The sequence below is a fragment of the Mugil cephalus genome, chromosome 7 (assembly GCF_022458985.1).
Source record: "Mugil cephalus isolate CIBA_MC_2020 chromosome 7, CIBA_Mcephalus_1.1, whole genome shotgun sequence".
Lineage (NCBI taxonomy): Eukaryota > Metazoa > Chordata > Actinopteri > Mugiliformes > Mugilidae > Mugil > Mugil cephalus.
In genome coordinates, this window is record NC_061776.1 from 11,063,393 (window position 1) to 11,081,194 (window position 17,802).

The 17,802-nt window shown below is 42.8% G+C and overlaps 1 protein-coding gene across 1 annotated transcript in view; it reads left to right on the forward strand.

Annotated features, from left to right (window-relative positions):
• insra (insulin receptor a) overlaps positions 1–17,802 on the forward strand; it is a 50,048-nt gene that overhangs the window by 10,888 nt on the left and 21,358 nt on the right. Inside the window, exon 2 of the mRNA XM_047589494.1 lies at positions 749–1,297. Coding sequence (XP_047445450.1) covers positions 749–1,297 — 549 coding nt within the window. The remainder of the gene's footprint in view (positions 1–748; positions 1,298–17,802) is intronic.

A 17,802-nucleotide genomic window follows, 5' to 3' on the forward strand; every position in this document is an offset into this window, starting at 1 on the left:
AAATAAAAATGCAACCCATCTGCGCAATAGCAGCAGAGTGAAGGAATTCCTCATCAAACCGGATCATGTGTCGGGGTGAACAGCGACAAAGCCACAAATCTGCTACTGGTGCAATACATGACCATTAGTGCCTCTGTTCCCCTCATAGACAAATGTTTTTAATGCATTAGCTAATGTTTTTTTATGGTCTTGAGTTACAGAAGCCACCCCACAAATCAGCTCGGCGTAAACCAAGGATGAGCACAGGCTCACGTTGATGACAGCGCTCCATATTTGACGGTGGCTCAGAGCCAGATATGTGGTTGCTAAACAAAATGTCAGTGAAGCTGGTCTGGTCTTCATCAAAGCCGGAGACATAACCACATATTTTTCAGTAAATTTTCCCCTCTAATTATCAAGAGATCTATTTTTTTCCTCCTCCTTGAGACCATGTCTGACTCCTTGTTTTTTTTCCAGTGTGCAGAGCAGACATCTTGTGAAATGCATCAGTCACGTTCAGCAGTTGTAATCCACGGACTGCTGCGTGAGATAAATTGGCTTTAGGAATTTTTTTTGTTCACACCCGCAAACTCTAACATTTCTTTTCTAAATGGCATATAGTTAAGTTACCCACAAGATTGTACTGTGCATTTAAACCTTTCCCCACAATTCTGTTTGAGCCAGGTTTTTACTTCTAATTATTCCAAGTGCTCCGTGAATATATATCATTTCTTAAGCACCGCTCTCTTTCCCCGCTTGTCTTTTTCAGTTTGCCCAAGTAAGGACATCCGCAACAATGTGACCAACCTGCACGCGCTCGAGAACTGCACGGTGATCGAAGGCCACCTGAAGATCCTACTAATGTTCAGGACCAAGCCCGAGGATTTCAGAGGCCTCAGTTTCCCCAAGCTGACGGTGGTCACCGACTACCTGCTGCTGTTCAGGGTTTACGGCCTGGAGACCCTCAGCGACCTGTTCCCCAACCTGACGGTCATCAGAGGCAACAACCTGTTCTTCAACTACGCCCTGGTGATGTTCGAGATGCTCCAGCTGCGAGAGATCGGCCTCCACAGCTTGATGAACATCACCAGGGGAGCCGTGAGGATCGAGAAGAACCCAGATCTCTGTTATCTCTCCACTCTGGACTGGTCCAAGATCCTGGACTCGGTGGAGGACAACTACATCATGGCCAACAAGAACGACAGAGAGTGCGGCGATGTGTGTCCGGGGGCTGACTCCGGAAAGAGCAACTGCCAGACGACCACCATCAACGGACACTTCGGCGAGCGCTGCTGGACCCACGACAATTGTCAAAGAAGTAAGCAGCATTTTTCTATATTTTCCCATAAGTCTGTAGTCGTACAGTTGATCTCCGTTACCCTTTATGGTAGAGTCCAAAGCTTGGAGGTGTAGGACAGAAGGCATCTAATGACACATACACTATTCCAGTTTATTAGATTCACCGAGCTAAAACTAGCTCCCTCATGGTATATTCACAGATGCGCCTAATATAACTCCTCGCCTCTCGCTTAGACCCGAAGAAGCTGCTTGGACGAGTGGGTGAAATGTCTTCTTATTTTAGCTGTTGTTTGCGGAAATAAACCCCGAATTAATAAAGGTCACAATGCTGCTTCCCAAATAAAGGACAGAATACTAACGTTTCACTGGTAGAAATAAATCACACTTACACTCAGGTATGGTACATTTCGCAAAGTGACAAACTGTCGCTAATTTTCACAACGTCTCAAGCTGAGTTTCACGATTAAGTCCATTTGCTGTTGTGTTATTGAGGGTGTGCATCCAAAGCGTTTCTCTCTGAGACAGTTTCTTGAAATGATTATAAATTTAAGTATCTGTTGAAATTTTTACTCAACTGCTTGGATAAATGTGCGTCAATAATTTATCCTTGAGACATCTGTAAATGTGTAAGCCAGTCAACATTAAGAGGCTTTTTGATACTCGATAAATGTTTAATATGCTTTATTGTACTAACAGAAAACACCTTTGATTTGGAAGCCTGTTCCATCATGAATTTTCCGTATACATTAATTAAGATAGTTTTCCTGGATCTGGACACAAAACATAATACGATTTAAAAAACTCTTAATGGTTACAGCTGTGTCATTTGGTATTGTTAGTGTTAAACATGAACTTATACAGCGTAGCAAAGACTTTATATCGTCTATGAGCTTAAATTAGGTTTATTTTTTAATGTAGTGAACAGATCTTGACAGATTATATCAAGATCCAGCCATTAGGTCTGGATTATGTTAAAGCCGCGCTCATAATCCCAAAAAGTTATTACGCCGGACACATAAGTAAAGATTTACTTTCTAAATTACTTTTTTTTTTTCTCACGTGCATTTCAGCCAGTGATTAAGAGGCAGCTCCTTGTGTAGTTTTTCTCAGCTCCTTTCCATCAACACATCATTATTTCCATTCCCCTCTCAGCGCTTGCCCACAGGTCCAACCAGTCCAAACGTTTACAGGATTTTGAATCCCGTAAAAAGCCAACGAGGGCAACTGTTCGAAAACAAAATAACTCTTTGTCCCATCAAAATGCATCATAAATAGCTTTCGAGTTGACTTGACCCAGGGGTAGTTGTGTCCTTGTGTATCATATGCCAGGTTTCGTTAAGTAGGTCAAATTTTGTGCCAGTGCAGTTTGGCCGGTGATGCGACACCTCGTCGGTTGGTCTTTGCGTGTTTACACTCAATAGACTGTCGGGAGTGTTGCGCGTTGCGTTTAGGAGGAGGAGGAGGAGAAGATGATGTTGCGAAGCGCGTTTTACTTCCCGTAAGCACGTTTCCCATCGTGTTTCTTGCTTTTACCTCTAAAACAACAAGCCCACCCATTTCACACTGCCGGAGAGTTCAAGTTCAAGTGCGGAGAAGAATTTTGCGCATGGGTGCTGTCTGAACACCTTGGCTCGCACCATTACACAACACTGCGTACATTAGTCTGACAACTCCTTTGAACCAGATCCTCAGCACATGTCCGCCTTTTCAAGCTCTCTAGTGTTTGTTTGGAGCAGCGTTTCTCTCTCTAGGGCTGAGCAGGGCCCATTATTAAGCTCTTTAGTCCCCTCGCCACAGATGAGTATATTTATAGGTTTTCCACTTGTTGACTTTAGCTCACTAACTCATAGTAATCAGTAGATATTTGCAGCGTAAGAGCAGAAGACTTATTGTTAAATTGTGGTTAACCCATAAATGTCAACCTGGAAGTGTTCTATTAAAATAAAAATAAATAAATAACTAAAATAGGATGATTGTCTAACTGTGTGACATCCTGTGTTGTTAAATCAAGACCAGGTGCTGACTGGCGGACACTGATCTCTGATCATGAGCCGGCTTTCTGCACGGGCTGGGCCTGCGGTCTTGTGGTCTGGGACCTGTGGTTTTTTGCCTACTTTCACTAAAGCATGAAAAGGCCCCGTTAAGTTCCAGCTAGAAGTTCCAGTGGTTGAAGTTAGCCACTTTGATTATTTATTCCTGTCCTCTGTGACTCGGTTGAATTTTTAAAACGTTTGTCAAAAGATCCTGATACAAAAAACTACCTTTTTCTTTGCATTCATATCCATTTTTTCATGACTAAATATGCTTATTCACATTCTATAGTAATTTATATTTCTTTGTTATTCTGTGTTTGAGATATTCTGTGTTTGACATTAGAAAACAAACTGTTGAAATGTTTAAGACATTTATTTAAACTGACACAATGACATGTTTTGAACTCAACTTGAATCATCAAGTATATTAATGTTGGAAATAAAACACACATTAATAAAAATGAGAAAAGTGCAAACACCAAACGCAAAGCCAGCAGAAAACAATTAACATTGCATGTGAGTTTAAATCACATCTTTGGTAAATCACAAGAAAATAAATTGCCTAATTCAAGCAATAACAGGTAGCTTTCTACCCACCCAAACAGGCGAATGCCCGAGGCTGTACGAGTCATGAAATAAAGCTATTTCAGGCTGCTAGTGGGCTGTGCCCATTAGGAGAAAATTAGGAAAGCACTAAAAGCCCTAATTTTTACATGCAAATGGGTTAGCATCCTTAGCTGAGTGGTGGGGGAGAACTCGAAACATCATGCAATGGGATGCAACAACCAATCCACCGAGTCCAACATATTTACTTTATCTGACTTCAGTTGGCAACGCTGTGGTGTGACCGTGTTTCCTGCTGTACTGAATACGTACTCAGATGCAGCGCTCGTCGCGCATATGGAGAGGTATTTGCGGGCAACTTTTAACATCAGGGGCAAACGTGTTTCATTCAGTTTCCACCATTGAAGCGGGTTTGCTTCGGCATGGATTGTGTCCTCTTGTGCACGTGCTGGCAGTTCTGCCTGTGAACGCTCCACAGATGTTCTTGCAAGGAGGCGAAGTTGGCTTCTTCTTTGCCGGCTGCTGCTCCTCCTGCATACTTTGTTGCGTGCTCACGTTCGGCAGGAAACCAAAATGCTCCCAGGCAGCGGATGAGGCATTGGGCTTTTTTGACTAATTCCGCACCGCCATCCTCGCATTCGCCATCCTCACGTACTTAGGACTGAGCCAACTGTTGCAGCTGCCTGTTGACCCGCATACTGCCATCTAGTGGCGGGCGAGTGCGCGCTGTACTATCATAAAATGACATCGCAGTCGTTTCCGTATAGTTAGTTGGATAAAAAAATGCAAATATATTTATTTTTGACGGTTTTAAAAAGATTTTCAGTCCTTTTCGTTATAGACAACAAACAATCTTGTCTGATCTGGTCACAAGGATCCAACTTACTTGTCTGCACACCTAGAATCTAAAATCTATTTCCACACGCATCTCGAGCCACTACTTAAGATCTGATAATAGTTTAGGGTTCTGTATGCAAATAAACTCATTCGAGATTCTTTAGAATATCGTGCAAAAAGCCGGTTCGTTGGTTAAATGCTGCTGTTTCTTAACCACAAGCACTGGAATAACAAGTTAAATCTGCTTATATACACTAATTTCGTTTGTTAATTATGGGCCAGAATGACTTGGTTATTCGACATCTACCAGGAGAGTGTGTTTGAGTCGTTTTTCTGAATGAACGAGGCCAAAACTCTGCGAGTGTGTCTGTGTTCACGCTACCAAATGAATGTTGTCACAAGTGACCAAGATCACCTCCAAATATGGTCGTGTCCTCGATGCCTCTCGAGTGTGTTCCCACTTGTACTTTTTAGTCGGGCACTTGTGATCTGATCACTGAGAGGTCTGAACAGGCCCTTGAGGTCAGAGATGACCGCGGGTTACACACTTTTCTGTCATCTTTACAACAACAGAAAACAGATCCGCGGAACCACGGGACTTGGCAAAGGGCCCATGTTTGGAGTCACAACCCATTTCCCTTCCTAGCTACTATTACAGGGGTAATTTGAGCCACTGTGAGAGCAGACACTGCTAATTTCCCCCTCCTTTTTACACCAAATTGCGAGCTTCCGTTCAGCAAAATGGAAAAACAAGGTTTCAGGAGATGCTCATTACCAAAGTTGATTAGATTTAGCTGCAGGCACACAAACACCATGTCAAAAGCTGCTATAGAGGCGAACACAAGACATCATCGTGCATCTGCCTCATAACTGCAATTAACTCTTTGAAATCTTTCAGATTGATTTCAAACTATGTTATGGAGCTTTATCCAAACATGAACGCCAAACAAACCCCAGACATCAGGCGTCCATGAAAAGAGCTTTAACTTGCTATTCTGTTTTGCTGTTTCCGTAGTTTTGGCATGTCACTTATGGCTCATCTGACTTAACCCACCGGCTGAAACTGACATCAATCTTCTGTGGCTCTGGGCTGTTTCACATGTTTCTAAATGTTATTATATTCTCTAATCGCATGCTTATAAAAAGAATATCAATGTCATACTTCATATAAATATCAAGAACTGCTTTGAAAAGCTCTGTCACTGATAATAATGAGTAGTTGTGTTAAATTCCCAGTTCTGGGCTGAGTTTTTTAATCCTTTTTTTTTTTTTTATCTGTTACCAAAGCAGAGTTTTTAAATGTGATGCTAAACAAAAGCACACAGTTGCTTTCTTTTTTGCGAGCTGGTGCGGACGGAAATATTACAGCTTAGTTCAAGTTTTTCTAACGCAGCAATAACTCTCATCTACACTCATTTTGCGATAATGGCCATTTAATTATGTTTTGGTAATGGCCGTTATGTGGCTCGGGCTCGTCTGCTTGTTAGGGACGTCAGTTCAGCTTGAAAGGAGCTCGCAGCTGAAAATACTGGCTGCGATTCAAGAAGAAATCAGGGGGCCTCCCCTTTGGGATATTATTTTCTCCACCGCTGAAGGACAACTTTACAAGTATGTCCAGCAAATTTGGTTTTAATTTAATTTAGATTTATTTAGTTGATGCATTTTGGGACAAGATGTCTAGAGGTTCTGCAAGAGCCTTTACTTGGAAAAAGACAATATTAAAAACAGTGGCGTGCTGTGGGGATTTCTTCCAAAGAGGCCAAGTGAGAAAAAAACTCTAATCTATATGCTCTTTAGGGGAAAAACAAGACGTGGCCAGCGAAAGATTTAGCGCTACCAATTACACACCTAATTCTCCACATTAAAAGTTTCGATTTTATCTCACGTTTTTTGCTATAGATAAATACTCCACCCTCTATCACTGCACTTTGTAATTTCACTAGCGAAATGTCTGCAGAAATTTGCTGATCTTGCCTTATTTCATTCAGTGGTTTGATGATGAAGATGTTTTGATTGGCGTGAGGCCAAAAAGTGGGTGGGGCTTCCTTTGACACGGTCCTGGCCAATCACAGGTGAGCGGTGTCATGACAGTAGCTTCACCTGATTGGTTCATCATCATTCTTTTTTTTTTTTTTTCTGTTTGGCCTCCTTGTTTGCAGACAACAGTGTCCAGTATCGTATTTCACCACTCTTTCACTATGTAACGTTTAGAGCAGGGGTGTCAAACTCATTTTAGTTCAGGGGCCACATACAAGGGGGCCGGGCCAGTTACCCAATAGCTTATTACCTGGTAAATAACGACGACTCCAAATGTTTCCCTTTGCTTTAGTGCAAAAAAGTACAGCTACATGTAATGAACAACTGTGAAATTTCTTATTTCGTCAAAAATTTTCAGCTAATATCTTCGTTATTTTTGCAAATTCATCCCACGGGCCAGATTGGACCCTCTGGCGGGCCGGTTTTGGCCCCCGGGCCTTATGTTTGACACCCCTGGTTTAGAGGGCTGCTGTTTTACACGCCATAAAATGCTCAATAATTAGCATTTCTGCTCTGCTGGCCTTTGTTCAGATGGGTCCGTCCATATGAGCTCAAGGTTTATTCCTATTAAAAGAGTGATTCCTTGCCACCGTTGCCTTCCTGCTTGCTCTGGAGGTTTCAGGACGTTTTTTCTTAAGCATCTTGAATTGAATTGAAGTGAATGACAGTAACACAACAGAAAAGGAGTTAAAAAGGAGTGTTTTCATTTATTTATTTGTTTTTATTTTACGGCTACAGAGATGATGATAAAGAGGAAGCATGGCTTCCCTCGGCCTCCAGGAGAAAATGCCACTGATTAAAAAGTCTTGCATTGAATTTACAGAAGTGGATATTGTTGAAGTGGAGGCTGTTCAATCCAGTATGAAGCTGATAATTTAGAAAAATGGGGAAACACTTGTATGAGTTTTTCACTGGGTTTTCCTCTCATCCATGTCCTGCTGCCTTTCTGGGTGTAGTTAGGTCAGTTTGACGTCAGAATTAAAGGAAGTATTGGTGTATTATCAAAGTTGATCCTGATAAAACCTGATATTGAATAATTCAAGGTCACATTAAATCGGCTGGTTTTCCTTCTTAATGTACTGAAACAGACTTTACGTCAAGTTGGTAACAAGTCTTTAAGTTAATGAATGCTGCTGAATACCGGCTGCAATAAAACCACCGCGCCTCAGGAGGCCCACGGGTAAAATCTGAGCAGTAGACATTAGCATTTTCATTTCATCAAGTGGTGTCAGCTCCCCTAAAAAGATTATATAAATAGACATTTCTTCTTTGTGGGGAAATCACTGTTGCAGGCCCAGGACTAAACACTGTAAATTAGTTTGTGCCTCCCAGGTGGCCAGTATTTTATGCACATTATTAAAAGTGATCTTAATTATCTACACTCTGCCAGGGATGAGACTCTCAAGGAGTGCCGCCCTCCTCCTCCTCCTCCTCCTCCTCCTCCTCAGCCACAACAGCAGCCAGCGTTGGCCAGTGTTTGGGTTTGCAAATATGTTGCATATTTAATCAGATATATTTAGACAGATGCTTCAATCTCCTCACTTGCAGTTCGTGTGGCCTCCCTTGGCTGAATACTTGATGCTCGCTCTTAACTACCGAGGAATCGCTGTAAATCCTGCTGAGTCAGGTCAGGTGAGGACCCCGAAGCCAGAGCTTTTCTTCTTTCTGGAAGTCCAAATTTATCCGGGGTTCACGTCGCACGTATCTGTCCACCAATCACAAGATGGACCCAGGGTCCAGTTTGTGTGTGTGCATGCGTTCGTTTGTGCGCAACAGTAAAGCAGACGTAGACTTTAAATCACACTGGGACATAACGCGCGCGCGTGTGTGTGTGTATAGACCCAAGTGGACGGCTATTGTTTAGTCTAGCTGCTAGGATACAGCGGAGTAACAGTGTGGTGTAATCGTGGCGATGAACACATCAGTCATTCATCCAGGCTGTATCGGAAGGAAAAGCGAGGTCACCAGTCGGTACAGGGGCCGAGGGGGGATGCGTCCCGCCCCGCTATTGACCTTCGTCCTCCTCACCGGGCGACCTCGTCGCAGCTCCCACACCCAACACTCGACGCTGGCGCCACGATCCCTTTCCACTCCGAAACAATGGCGGTTGTAGAAGTTCACGGAGGGTTCTTCCCAATTGTTTCCTGTCTTTGTTGCGCCGCTTCCTCCGCGAGGTTATGAATGGACACGGAGACGTGGAGTGCTGCCTCCGCAAGGGGCAGACACTTTTATGGGACGAAAATACTGACGGTGACCCGTGGAGGTCAGCGAGGCTGTAAAGAGAACAAACTTAGCCACTAGTAAAGCTGTCTGTTGGGTATTAGGAGGACATAGTTTCTAAGCGTTATAATCAGGAGATGGGAGTGAACGCTGGTGGGACGACTATGGCTTTATTAGACAGTCTTCATTGACTCCTGTTCGTTACCACCAGTTTATTTGGTGATTTTAAACCTGCAGGGAGGTGTTAACTACGGCCAATATCAATATCCTGATGCAGGTTTATGGCCTCCTCCTCCTCCTCCTCCTCCTCCTCCTCCTCTCACATGACTCATTCTTCCTGGTCTCCTATGCTCTTGCCAACATTAGACCTTCAAGCTCAGTTCTGTAGCTTGTAGTTTTCCTTCACAGCTGCACCAAGTCAGTTGAATTGTGTTAAACGCTAAAGCGAAGGTGGTAGAAAACCCAGACTTCAAGAAAGACGTCGCGACCTCGCAGTCCAGCTTAACCCTCCCGCACGCTGTGTAAAATAAATTGACTGTCGTGACTCCTTCACGGACACATACTGTATATGGACATGGTGTTAAACGTCCAAACACGGAGATCTTCCGTCAGCTCCGAGAGCAGCAGTTACAACCTGGGCATCACGTCAGGATTCCTTTCTTTTCTTTATTTTATCCCCCACTATGCTTCTGGACCAACGCTTAACTCATCTGTAAGCCATTTGTTTTTTATTTATTTATTTATTTATTTATTTATTTTTCTGGATGCCTTCGCTCACCACAGATGAGGGCTGCTGCTTTCTTTTTTTTTTTAACATTTGGTGGTGAAAAATTAAAACTAAAAACAGAAGTACGGAAAACGCGTGCGAGAAGAGCTGGTTAAAGAATGAGGACAAACTTGGGCAGGGAAGGATCAAAAAAAAAAAAAAAAAAAAAAAAAACAGTCTCGGGATGAGATTCATAACATTCGGAGCGAAGGCAAAATAAATAAGTAAAGCTGTTTTGCTGCAGCTGCTGTTTATTTAAATTGGCTGTGGCCTCACCGGCTACATGTATTACCCTCTGTTCTGTAGTACCTCGACTGGCGTTAAAAACAGAGTACAGCTATGTGGACTGTAATACCCAATTAGTAGATTTTAAGTAGTACTATAAATTCTTCCTCTGCTTGACATAATTATTACTTTGTAACCAGGCAAGAAAAAAAGAAAAGAAAAGAAAGATTAAGCGGCAAAATTAGAACCATGCATACAAATCCTCAAAAACTCTTTCACGGTTCGTTATGCAGAGTCTACCAGCCTCGGACCCCCCATAAACACACACACACACACACACACACACCGTTAGTCCTTTTCTTTGAGCTGACTTAACCGCTCTGGCACTCAGTCGTGTGGAGCTGCACCCTGCGAACCCTTCGCCGTTCGACTACTGGAGCCATTCCCATGGAATCCCAGACATTTCAGGCATTTGTTAAAGCGGGGCTGACAGGCGAATGCCTGAAACCTTCACCGCCGCGCGCGCTCGCCGCTCGCCATAACGCCTCCACTCACCCGCCCCTTTTCAATACGTTCAAACCATGTGTTTTTCTGTTACAGGAGACTCGGATAGATGCTTTTTCCTGTTGTTGATACACCTGCGCCAGATTCCCGTCAGTGATTTGCACTCCGGTTGTGCCATGTGGCGAAATATCAGTGTCGCTTAATATCCCGACACCTCGCTCCATAAACTGACACCGATGCGTCATGTGTTTAGTTTTGCGCTCTTGGTTGCGAATGAATGAAGAAGTAGTGCAAAACATCACGTAGAGCCCTTCTTGAAAATGGAGAAAAGTTGACTCTCGCATATAATCAACTTTGGCGTTTTGGAGCCTTAAAGCTGCGTGAGTCAGTGTTTTCACCACACTTGGAGGAAAAGAAAAAATACAAAGACCAGTTGCCAAAGTAGAAAAGGGCAATCACTGCATCTAAAAGCACAAGCTTTCCATTTGTGTTTGAATAATAACTTCCACTGTCCCTCGGTAAATAATTTAAAGTGGTTATCCTTGAGATGACTGCTCTTTGTTTTCCCTTCCTGATGTTTTTTTTATTCTCAGCAGATGGCCGCGCGCCGCGCTCTCAAAAAGATCGCCCGCTTTATTTATAGCTGGATTTTTCTTTTTCATTTCCACAAAATCTGTTGCTGGAAACGGGAAACGCGTCCATTTAAAAGACCCAAGCTTCATAAATAAAGACCAGTTTCACCCAAAAAAATAGAGGCGACGGCGGCGGCAAACAAAAAAGATTAACGTCGGGTCATTCATCCGTTTAAATTATAGCTCATTTGCACGTAGCTTTGTGCAAAAGCGTCGACCGACTTCGTTCGACCTCAAGCGGACAAAGGAAAAGTGGAATAAAACGTTCCAGTGTTTTCAGAAGATCAAAATCTCGTGTTCTAATTTTCAAAAAGAACAACAAAAAAATAAAGTGTTCATTAATGACATAAATGACCTCGATGTCGTAACACGGAGTCTTAAGTCGGCCACACACAGGTAGCCATTATTTCCACCTGACGCCGGAGCTCCGGAAGGAAATGAAATGAAGATTCAAGGCTGTGGCGTGCGTCATTTGCCTGTCGAGCAGGCGGCGTAATTGCCCATCAACGAGCGCTCAGTGTTTATCATTTCTATTCCAGTCACGGACAAACTGGATATCCTGCCTTCAGAGGACAGTGGTGGCGGGGTGACATTTAAACCGAAAAAAAAAAAAAAAAAATTGCTTTTCCATGTTGTTTGTGTGTTTTTGTTCTATTAACGGAGGGCCGGGGCCAGTTAATGAAATTGTTTACGGCTCCTGTTGCTCCGGGAGTCGTCTTAACCGAGTCCTGCTGCCAGCGCCGCTGCATCAGAGCGGTGGCTACCTGGAAAAAAAATAACACGCTCATTAGGCGTCGCTTTTTTGTTTGCGCTTCAGTTTCTGGCTTAATTTTGAGATCGGGCCCGGGCTGTATCTGTGTTTTGATGCATAATTAAATATTTAGATGCTACGTCATTCTCTGTTGTGTTTCAATTGGTTCAATTTTGAGCCTTTATTGGAAAGTGTTGGAAAGAGAGACCGGAAGTAAACGGTGGAGTAAGGTAGAGAGGTTTAAGGGTTGTTCCTTTATCACAGCTTTATTTATCAGCTGTGATTTTCTGTCCAACGAGTCTAAACCGAAGAAAACGTAATCATCTTTTTTTGTTTAAAAAAAAAAATAAAATAACAGAACCAGAGTTTCACAGCTTGGACTAATCCAATGACAGCTCTGTCTTTCATTATTTACGCCTGTTCCACTTTTTCTTTTCTTTTTTGTTTTTGAAATGGTTAAAGTTTTTTTTTTTTTTTTTTTTTCAATTAATCGAAATAAATTGAAAGTATTTTTGTTTTTCATGTAAAATATCAAAAACCAGCCATAAAGGGCATCCTAATCCTAATTCCTCACGTTTACAGCATGTAATCACACTGGATTAGTCCAGAATAGACCACAACATATTTACTTTACTTTATATATTGGCTACTTTACCATTTTAAAGTCTGACTAAAATTAGGGTTTAACAGCCACAGTAAAGCAGCAAATACTCTCAGCTGTAGTTAATTTTAAGATGATAAAAGATAATGGAAAAAATGATTGTTCACTTATGTACAGAATTGCCGGATAACTTTTAATTTCTCAACGAATTATTTGCTCTTAAAATTCATAAAGCCATTTGAAGACTTTGAAGACAGCAGCTCAACATGAAAAAATAAAACAAAAATAAAACAATAAATTAAAGAAAAACTACTTAATGTTGAGGAAAAAAGCTGGGAAATGAATGTTCAGTGCATTTCATGTTGCACGATTTTGTTTTTCAAAGTCACTTCCCATAAACACATGAAGCTCAGAAAGCCTGGCGCCTCAGTGTTTGATCAAAGCGATTGTGTCTTTAATTATCAGTAGTTTGAGGTCGAGTTTAAAAGTCATCCACTCAAAATTCATTCTTGATTTCCCTCTGTCTGTGTGTCTTTATCCTCACTCTTATTAGATGCATAGAGGCAGCTGATGTAGAGATATTCAGAATAGTGGACTGCGCCACATCTGCTCCTAATTAGTCGTATTAATGGTTATTGGTGCAGAGCTACCAGTCATCAGTGCTCGAAGAACAAGGCTCTGACTCATGTGTCGGTTTTGGAAACTTTTTTCGAAAACTCTTCTTTTTCCAGATATATTTCCGTGCATCTTTTGATTCGCGCTGCCGCTGACTTTTTGCTCCCATTTAATGCGTTTGACAAAAATAGGTTGAGAATATGTTTATTTGAATTTGCAGCGCGGGGGAGCAGACGGCAAACGCAACAAAGCGTGTTTACTCGCCTTGATTGAAATGTTGTGAAGTAGCGAATTAGATTCGGGCTCGGCCCAAAAACAGTTTGGCGAACTTGTGCCAGCAGGTTTGTTCTTTTTGTTCTGATGTGAGCTCCAAGAAAAAAAGTTTCCAAGAAAAACACATGACGGTTGTTTATTTTTTATTTTTTATTTAGTATACATGTTTGAATTCACGGGTACATTGGTTAAAAAGAAATTCCCCATGTGGGTACAACAGCTGCATGTTGATGCAGTTATTGAGGAACGACATGTGACATTTGCTTGTTGTGCTGAAACAGTTTGTGGTTTAGTTTCTTGTCTCTGTTATGTGAAATAGACACCTATAGATTTTGCAGGTTTTATAATCCCTCTTTTTTTGCCTGAGTCGTTATTAATCAGTTCAGTCTTTGCAGCCTGTTCAGTTCTCTTGTTGCTTCTCTTTAGATTTACAGCTTCAAAAGTGTGCAACTATTAGAAGATAGACATCTTTTTTTTTTTTATAGAAGCACTTCATCTCTTCCTTAGATCCTTTTCCTTTATGGCCCTCAGCAAAAAAGCCTTCTGTCATAAGGAACTAAATGCTACTCTTGTCATGGCCGTGGAATTTTAATTACCAACCAGCGCACCACCACGTTCCCATTTGGCATTTTCCCGGTTCTAATATGATCTCAACGCTAAACGCCTGAATATGCTGTTGCTTCATGGCTGCCATAAAAGGAACCTGGAAAAACTCGCCGCAGAATAATTTTGGGGAGGGTTGCGGTTAATGAAACGTAAAGAGACTCTTAGTTTTAGGCAGAAATCCCTGAGTTTTAGTGTTCAGCACAGTTCAGTAAGTGCACTCCAGTGCTTTTTTTTTTTTTTTTTTGCAACACAAAAACAAACTTCTACGTGCAGTTTGTGTATTAGCTGCCGAGCAGCAGGCGGAGACCTGTTATGAATTGTGTTCATTCCTTGTGAGCGATCCTCTCTCTGCCTTTTTTTTTTGCACGTCGCTGAAGCCGCGCGTCGGCTCGGGTTTTTTTTTCCCTCACCTCCCATTTCCAAGTTGGCACCGTCCCGACAGGGTGTGTTTTCATCTCCGTCAGACAGAGGCCTGCGGCATTGTTGATTGGTTGTTGCGCTTGTCCGTTTTGGGGCCTCGGGGAATTGAGCGTCTCTTTGTGGAGCTCTGGCCCCCCCTCGTCCAGGCGACACCTCAGCTAATGAGATAAAAGAGCCGGGCATCTCTGCAGCGATATTCTTCAGCCTTCATGTGATCCTGCACATGATGAGAGATAAGACGGGACATGAGCCGGGTGCCAGTGGAGTAAAGATACGGAGCTAAATGTAAACAAACAAAAGTCCAGCTGCCGACCGCATGCCTTTCAAAACACCCATTGATTAATTACTGTCGAGAGAACAAACGAAAGATAAGATGCGGAGATGCTGACAGGACCGAACGCACGCTGAGCGTATCTAATTGACACAAACCGGCCCGGCTTCTTGTTGAACAATGGCGGCCGGAATAATTACGTTATCAGGCTTATGTTTGGAGATTTGCATGTTTGAGGGAAAGAATGACAAATCTCCCTCCGAACAGCAACTTGAGCAGCGTCACCGTCGCCGTCGGAGATCAAAGATGGCTCGGTGTTGGCCCACACTGTCGCGTCTCGGCATTGAAACCATTTTTGACAAGCGCACAAGAAACAAATCTATCTCCCTTTTGTGTGGTCACTGTTGAGATTGCGGAAGCCTCCGGAGACTTAACAGTAGCCGGGTTTACATGCAGCCAAATATGAAAATGCTCCATGTAAACACCTCTTTGGGAATAAACAGTGGTAAAATATTCCTTTTCCCAATACGATCGAATGTCACGTAAACGGTGACTCGGAGCCAAGTCGGGCTCCGTTGTGTCTGAGCGTGCTCGGTCTTGACGTGAATGCGCAGTGACGTTCAAGCGACGTTTCCTCAACTGTTCTGCAGTGAATAACAACTCTGTAAGAACTAGACATTATTGCACGAAAAATCTTGAAGACCGGCTACTACGAGACTACACAACACAATAGCGAAAGTGGATGTGATCCCACAAAGTTTCAGAATTAAGTTGTTGCTTTAATGTGTTAAAACAATAGCAACTACCGTGCTGATGAGACGAGAGACGAGAGACCTTCTGCGCACGTCACACGTCTGTAAAACGATAAAAAGTAAAAGTACATGTAAACAGATTGGAATAGATCACCTCACATGTAAACAGTTGACCAATCGAAATGTGAAAAAAACAAAACAAACACGGGTTGATTTCAACTCTGCAGACGCAGCAAAGTCAGCTGGTGACAGCAGGAACTTGATTTAATTTGATGAATATTTAATATTTATAAACAGAAAAGCACCACATTCACACATTTAAGAAGCTGATGATGATTCATTTGTACTGATTCATTGTTTTTTTATCTGTTAATCTGTCAGTAAGTGAAACACGGCCACCACGAGACATGAGACCAAAGCTAACGTCATAAAATATAAGTCTGAACTGTTCAAAACCTAAAAATGTCCCTAAACAGAACATTTCAAATCATAAAAAAATGGTTCCCAATTAATTTCCTAAACATTATATATTCAATCATAATTTACGTTGCAGTGTTTTCTGTTTAAAGGTAGTAGTTGTATACTTTGATATAATATATATTAAATAATAACATCATATAAATTCACATTCAGAAATAAAAACATTAACATGGATTTACACTCACTTGCCAGTTTATTAGGAACACTAGTGAAAATCAATGCCTTCTAATTTAGCCGTCCTGAACTTAATCTTAACTTCATGAAGGTAAAAATGTTCTAAAATGAGGTTGTCAGAATAATACAAACACTTATTGTTGCAGTAGTACTAGAAACCGTAACCTCTACAACGAAAACACAGCGAAAGAAACATCTGTTTATTTATTTTAAGCAAATGCTGAACACCATGACCTCCGCAAAGCTAAAACTGCTGTTATATCAGAGTGCATTCATTTTCACTAGTGTACCTAATAAACTGGCAAAGTGAGTTTATGTGCAGTCGGACTTTGAAACAACTGCAGCTGCAGTTTCGGGAGGAGGTGTTCAAACAGATATTTCGGTCTGGGAGAAAAACGTTTCCACCAATCTGCAGAAATCTGTGAGGGCTGCGGACGTGATGAGACACGATCAATCTCCAGAGACGTTGAGCACAACACTAACCCAACACGACTTTCCCAGCGCAAGCGTGTCCCATTATTGCAGAACACAGCAGGTTTTTCTCTTTAGAGGCGCTCGCCATGATTTATGTGCGGGACGTATAGACACCCAGAGGTGTTCGAGGCGAGTGCGACTCGCGCGTCAGATTCGGATAAAGCGGCCGATTCATGGGAGTGAGGAGGTGGAAAGAGTGGAGCTCACATTCCTTCAGCCCCGACTCCTTCTGTGTGGCTCTCATGTCGGGGTTTTCTTTTTTTTTTTTTTCTTTTTTTTCTTTCTGCATAACTTCCATTGCTGCTCTGGTAAAGAGGGACGTGAAGGGTTAAACGCAGCGCTCTGTCTTCCATGGAGATGGGAGAGGCCAGTTGAATGGCTAGCCTCTACAGCTAGCCAACACATTGGCTAAGGCTGAGGGTGGATCTGCTGCTGGGCCTGTGCTCCGGCATGGAGCCCTGCCGGGGATCGGGAGTCTGAACACGGCACACAACAAGGCTTTTGTGTATATATGAACGTGTGTGTATATGTATATATGTTTACACATGCTTCTCAGGGTAAGTTGAAGGGCAGCTTTTGAAATGAACTTTGGAGGCGCAAAGAAAACATATCGGGATTTTCACTTTGTGCAAATTTGCCTCTTTTTTTTTTTTTTTTTTTTTTTTCCAAAGTGTGTGCAGCAGATTATTTAGACGAGCAGTCTGACGTAGATAAAAGGTGGTTATATCATTTGTTTTTCCTGCACTGTGGCCCCTCCACCTTCCCTCTCACACCGCCGTTCTCATGTTGCTGCCGTTGCCCTCCGCAGACGCGCTCTTCGCTGGACTTTAACAGCTTACCTCCGTTAATGTAAGAGGACGGCGGTGGCACGCGGGTGGAGGGGGACGGGGGACGGGGGGACGGGGACGGGGGGGGGCGTGCGTGCTGTTTTGTTCGTTTAATGGCCGACCTCGTGGCTCTAATGAAGCCGAGCAATTTCTGACACATGCTCACAAAAAAACCCCCGGGGGGGGCGAACGCGGGCTAGCGGAGGAAAACCTGGTGTTTATGAATATTAGCTCAGACCTGTAACCCTCCTCTAACCTAATTGAGTCGTTATCTGCCGCTCAACGGCTTTAATCTGGCTGTCGTGGACGAGAGGCTAATCCCGGTGTGCGGGTCAGGCTGCTGTATTTACCTCCCTCCATCCAATCCTCCCGCGTATCCTTGAACCCTTCGTCCTCACACCTACATTGAGACAACAAACACAAACTGGGGCACACCTGCCAATCAGCGCGGCCCGGTGTTAT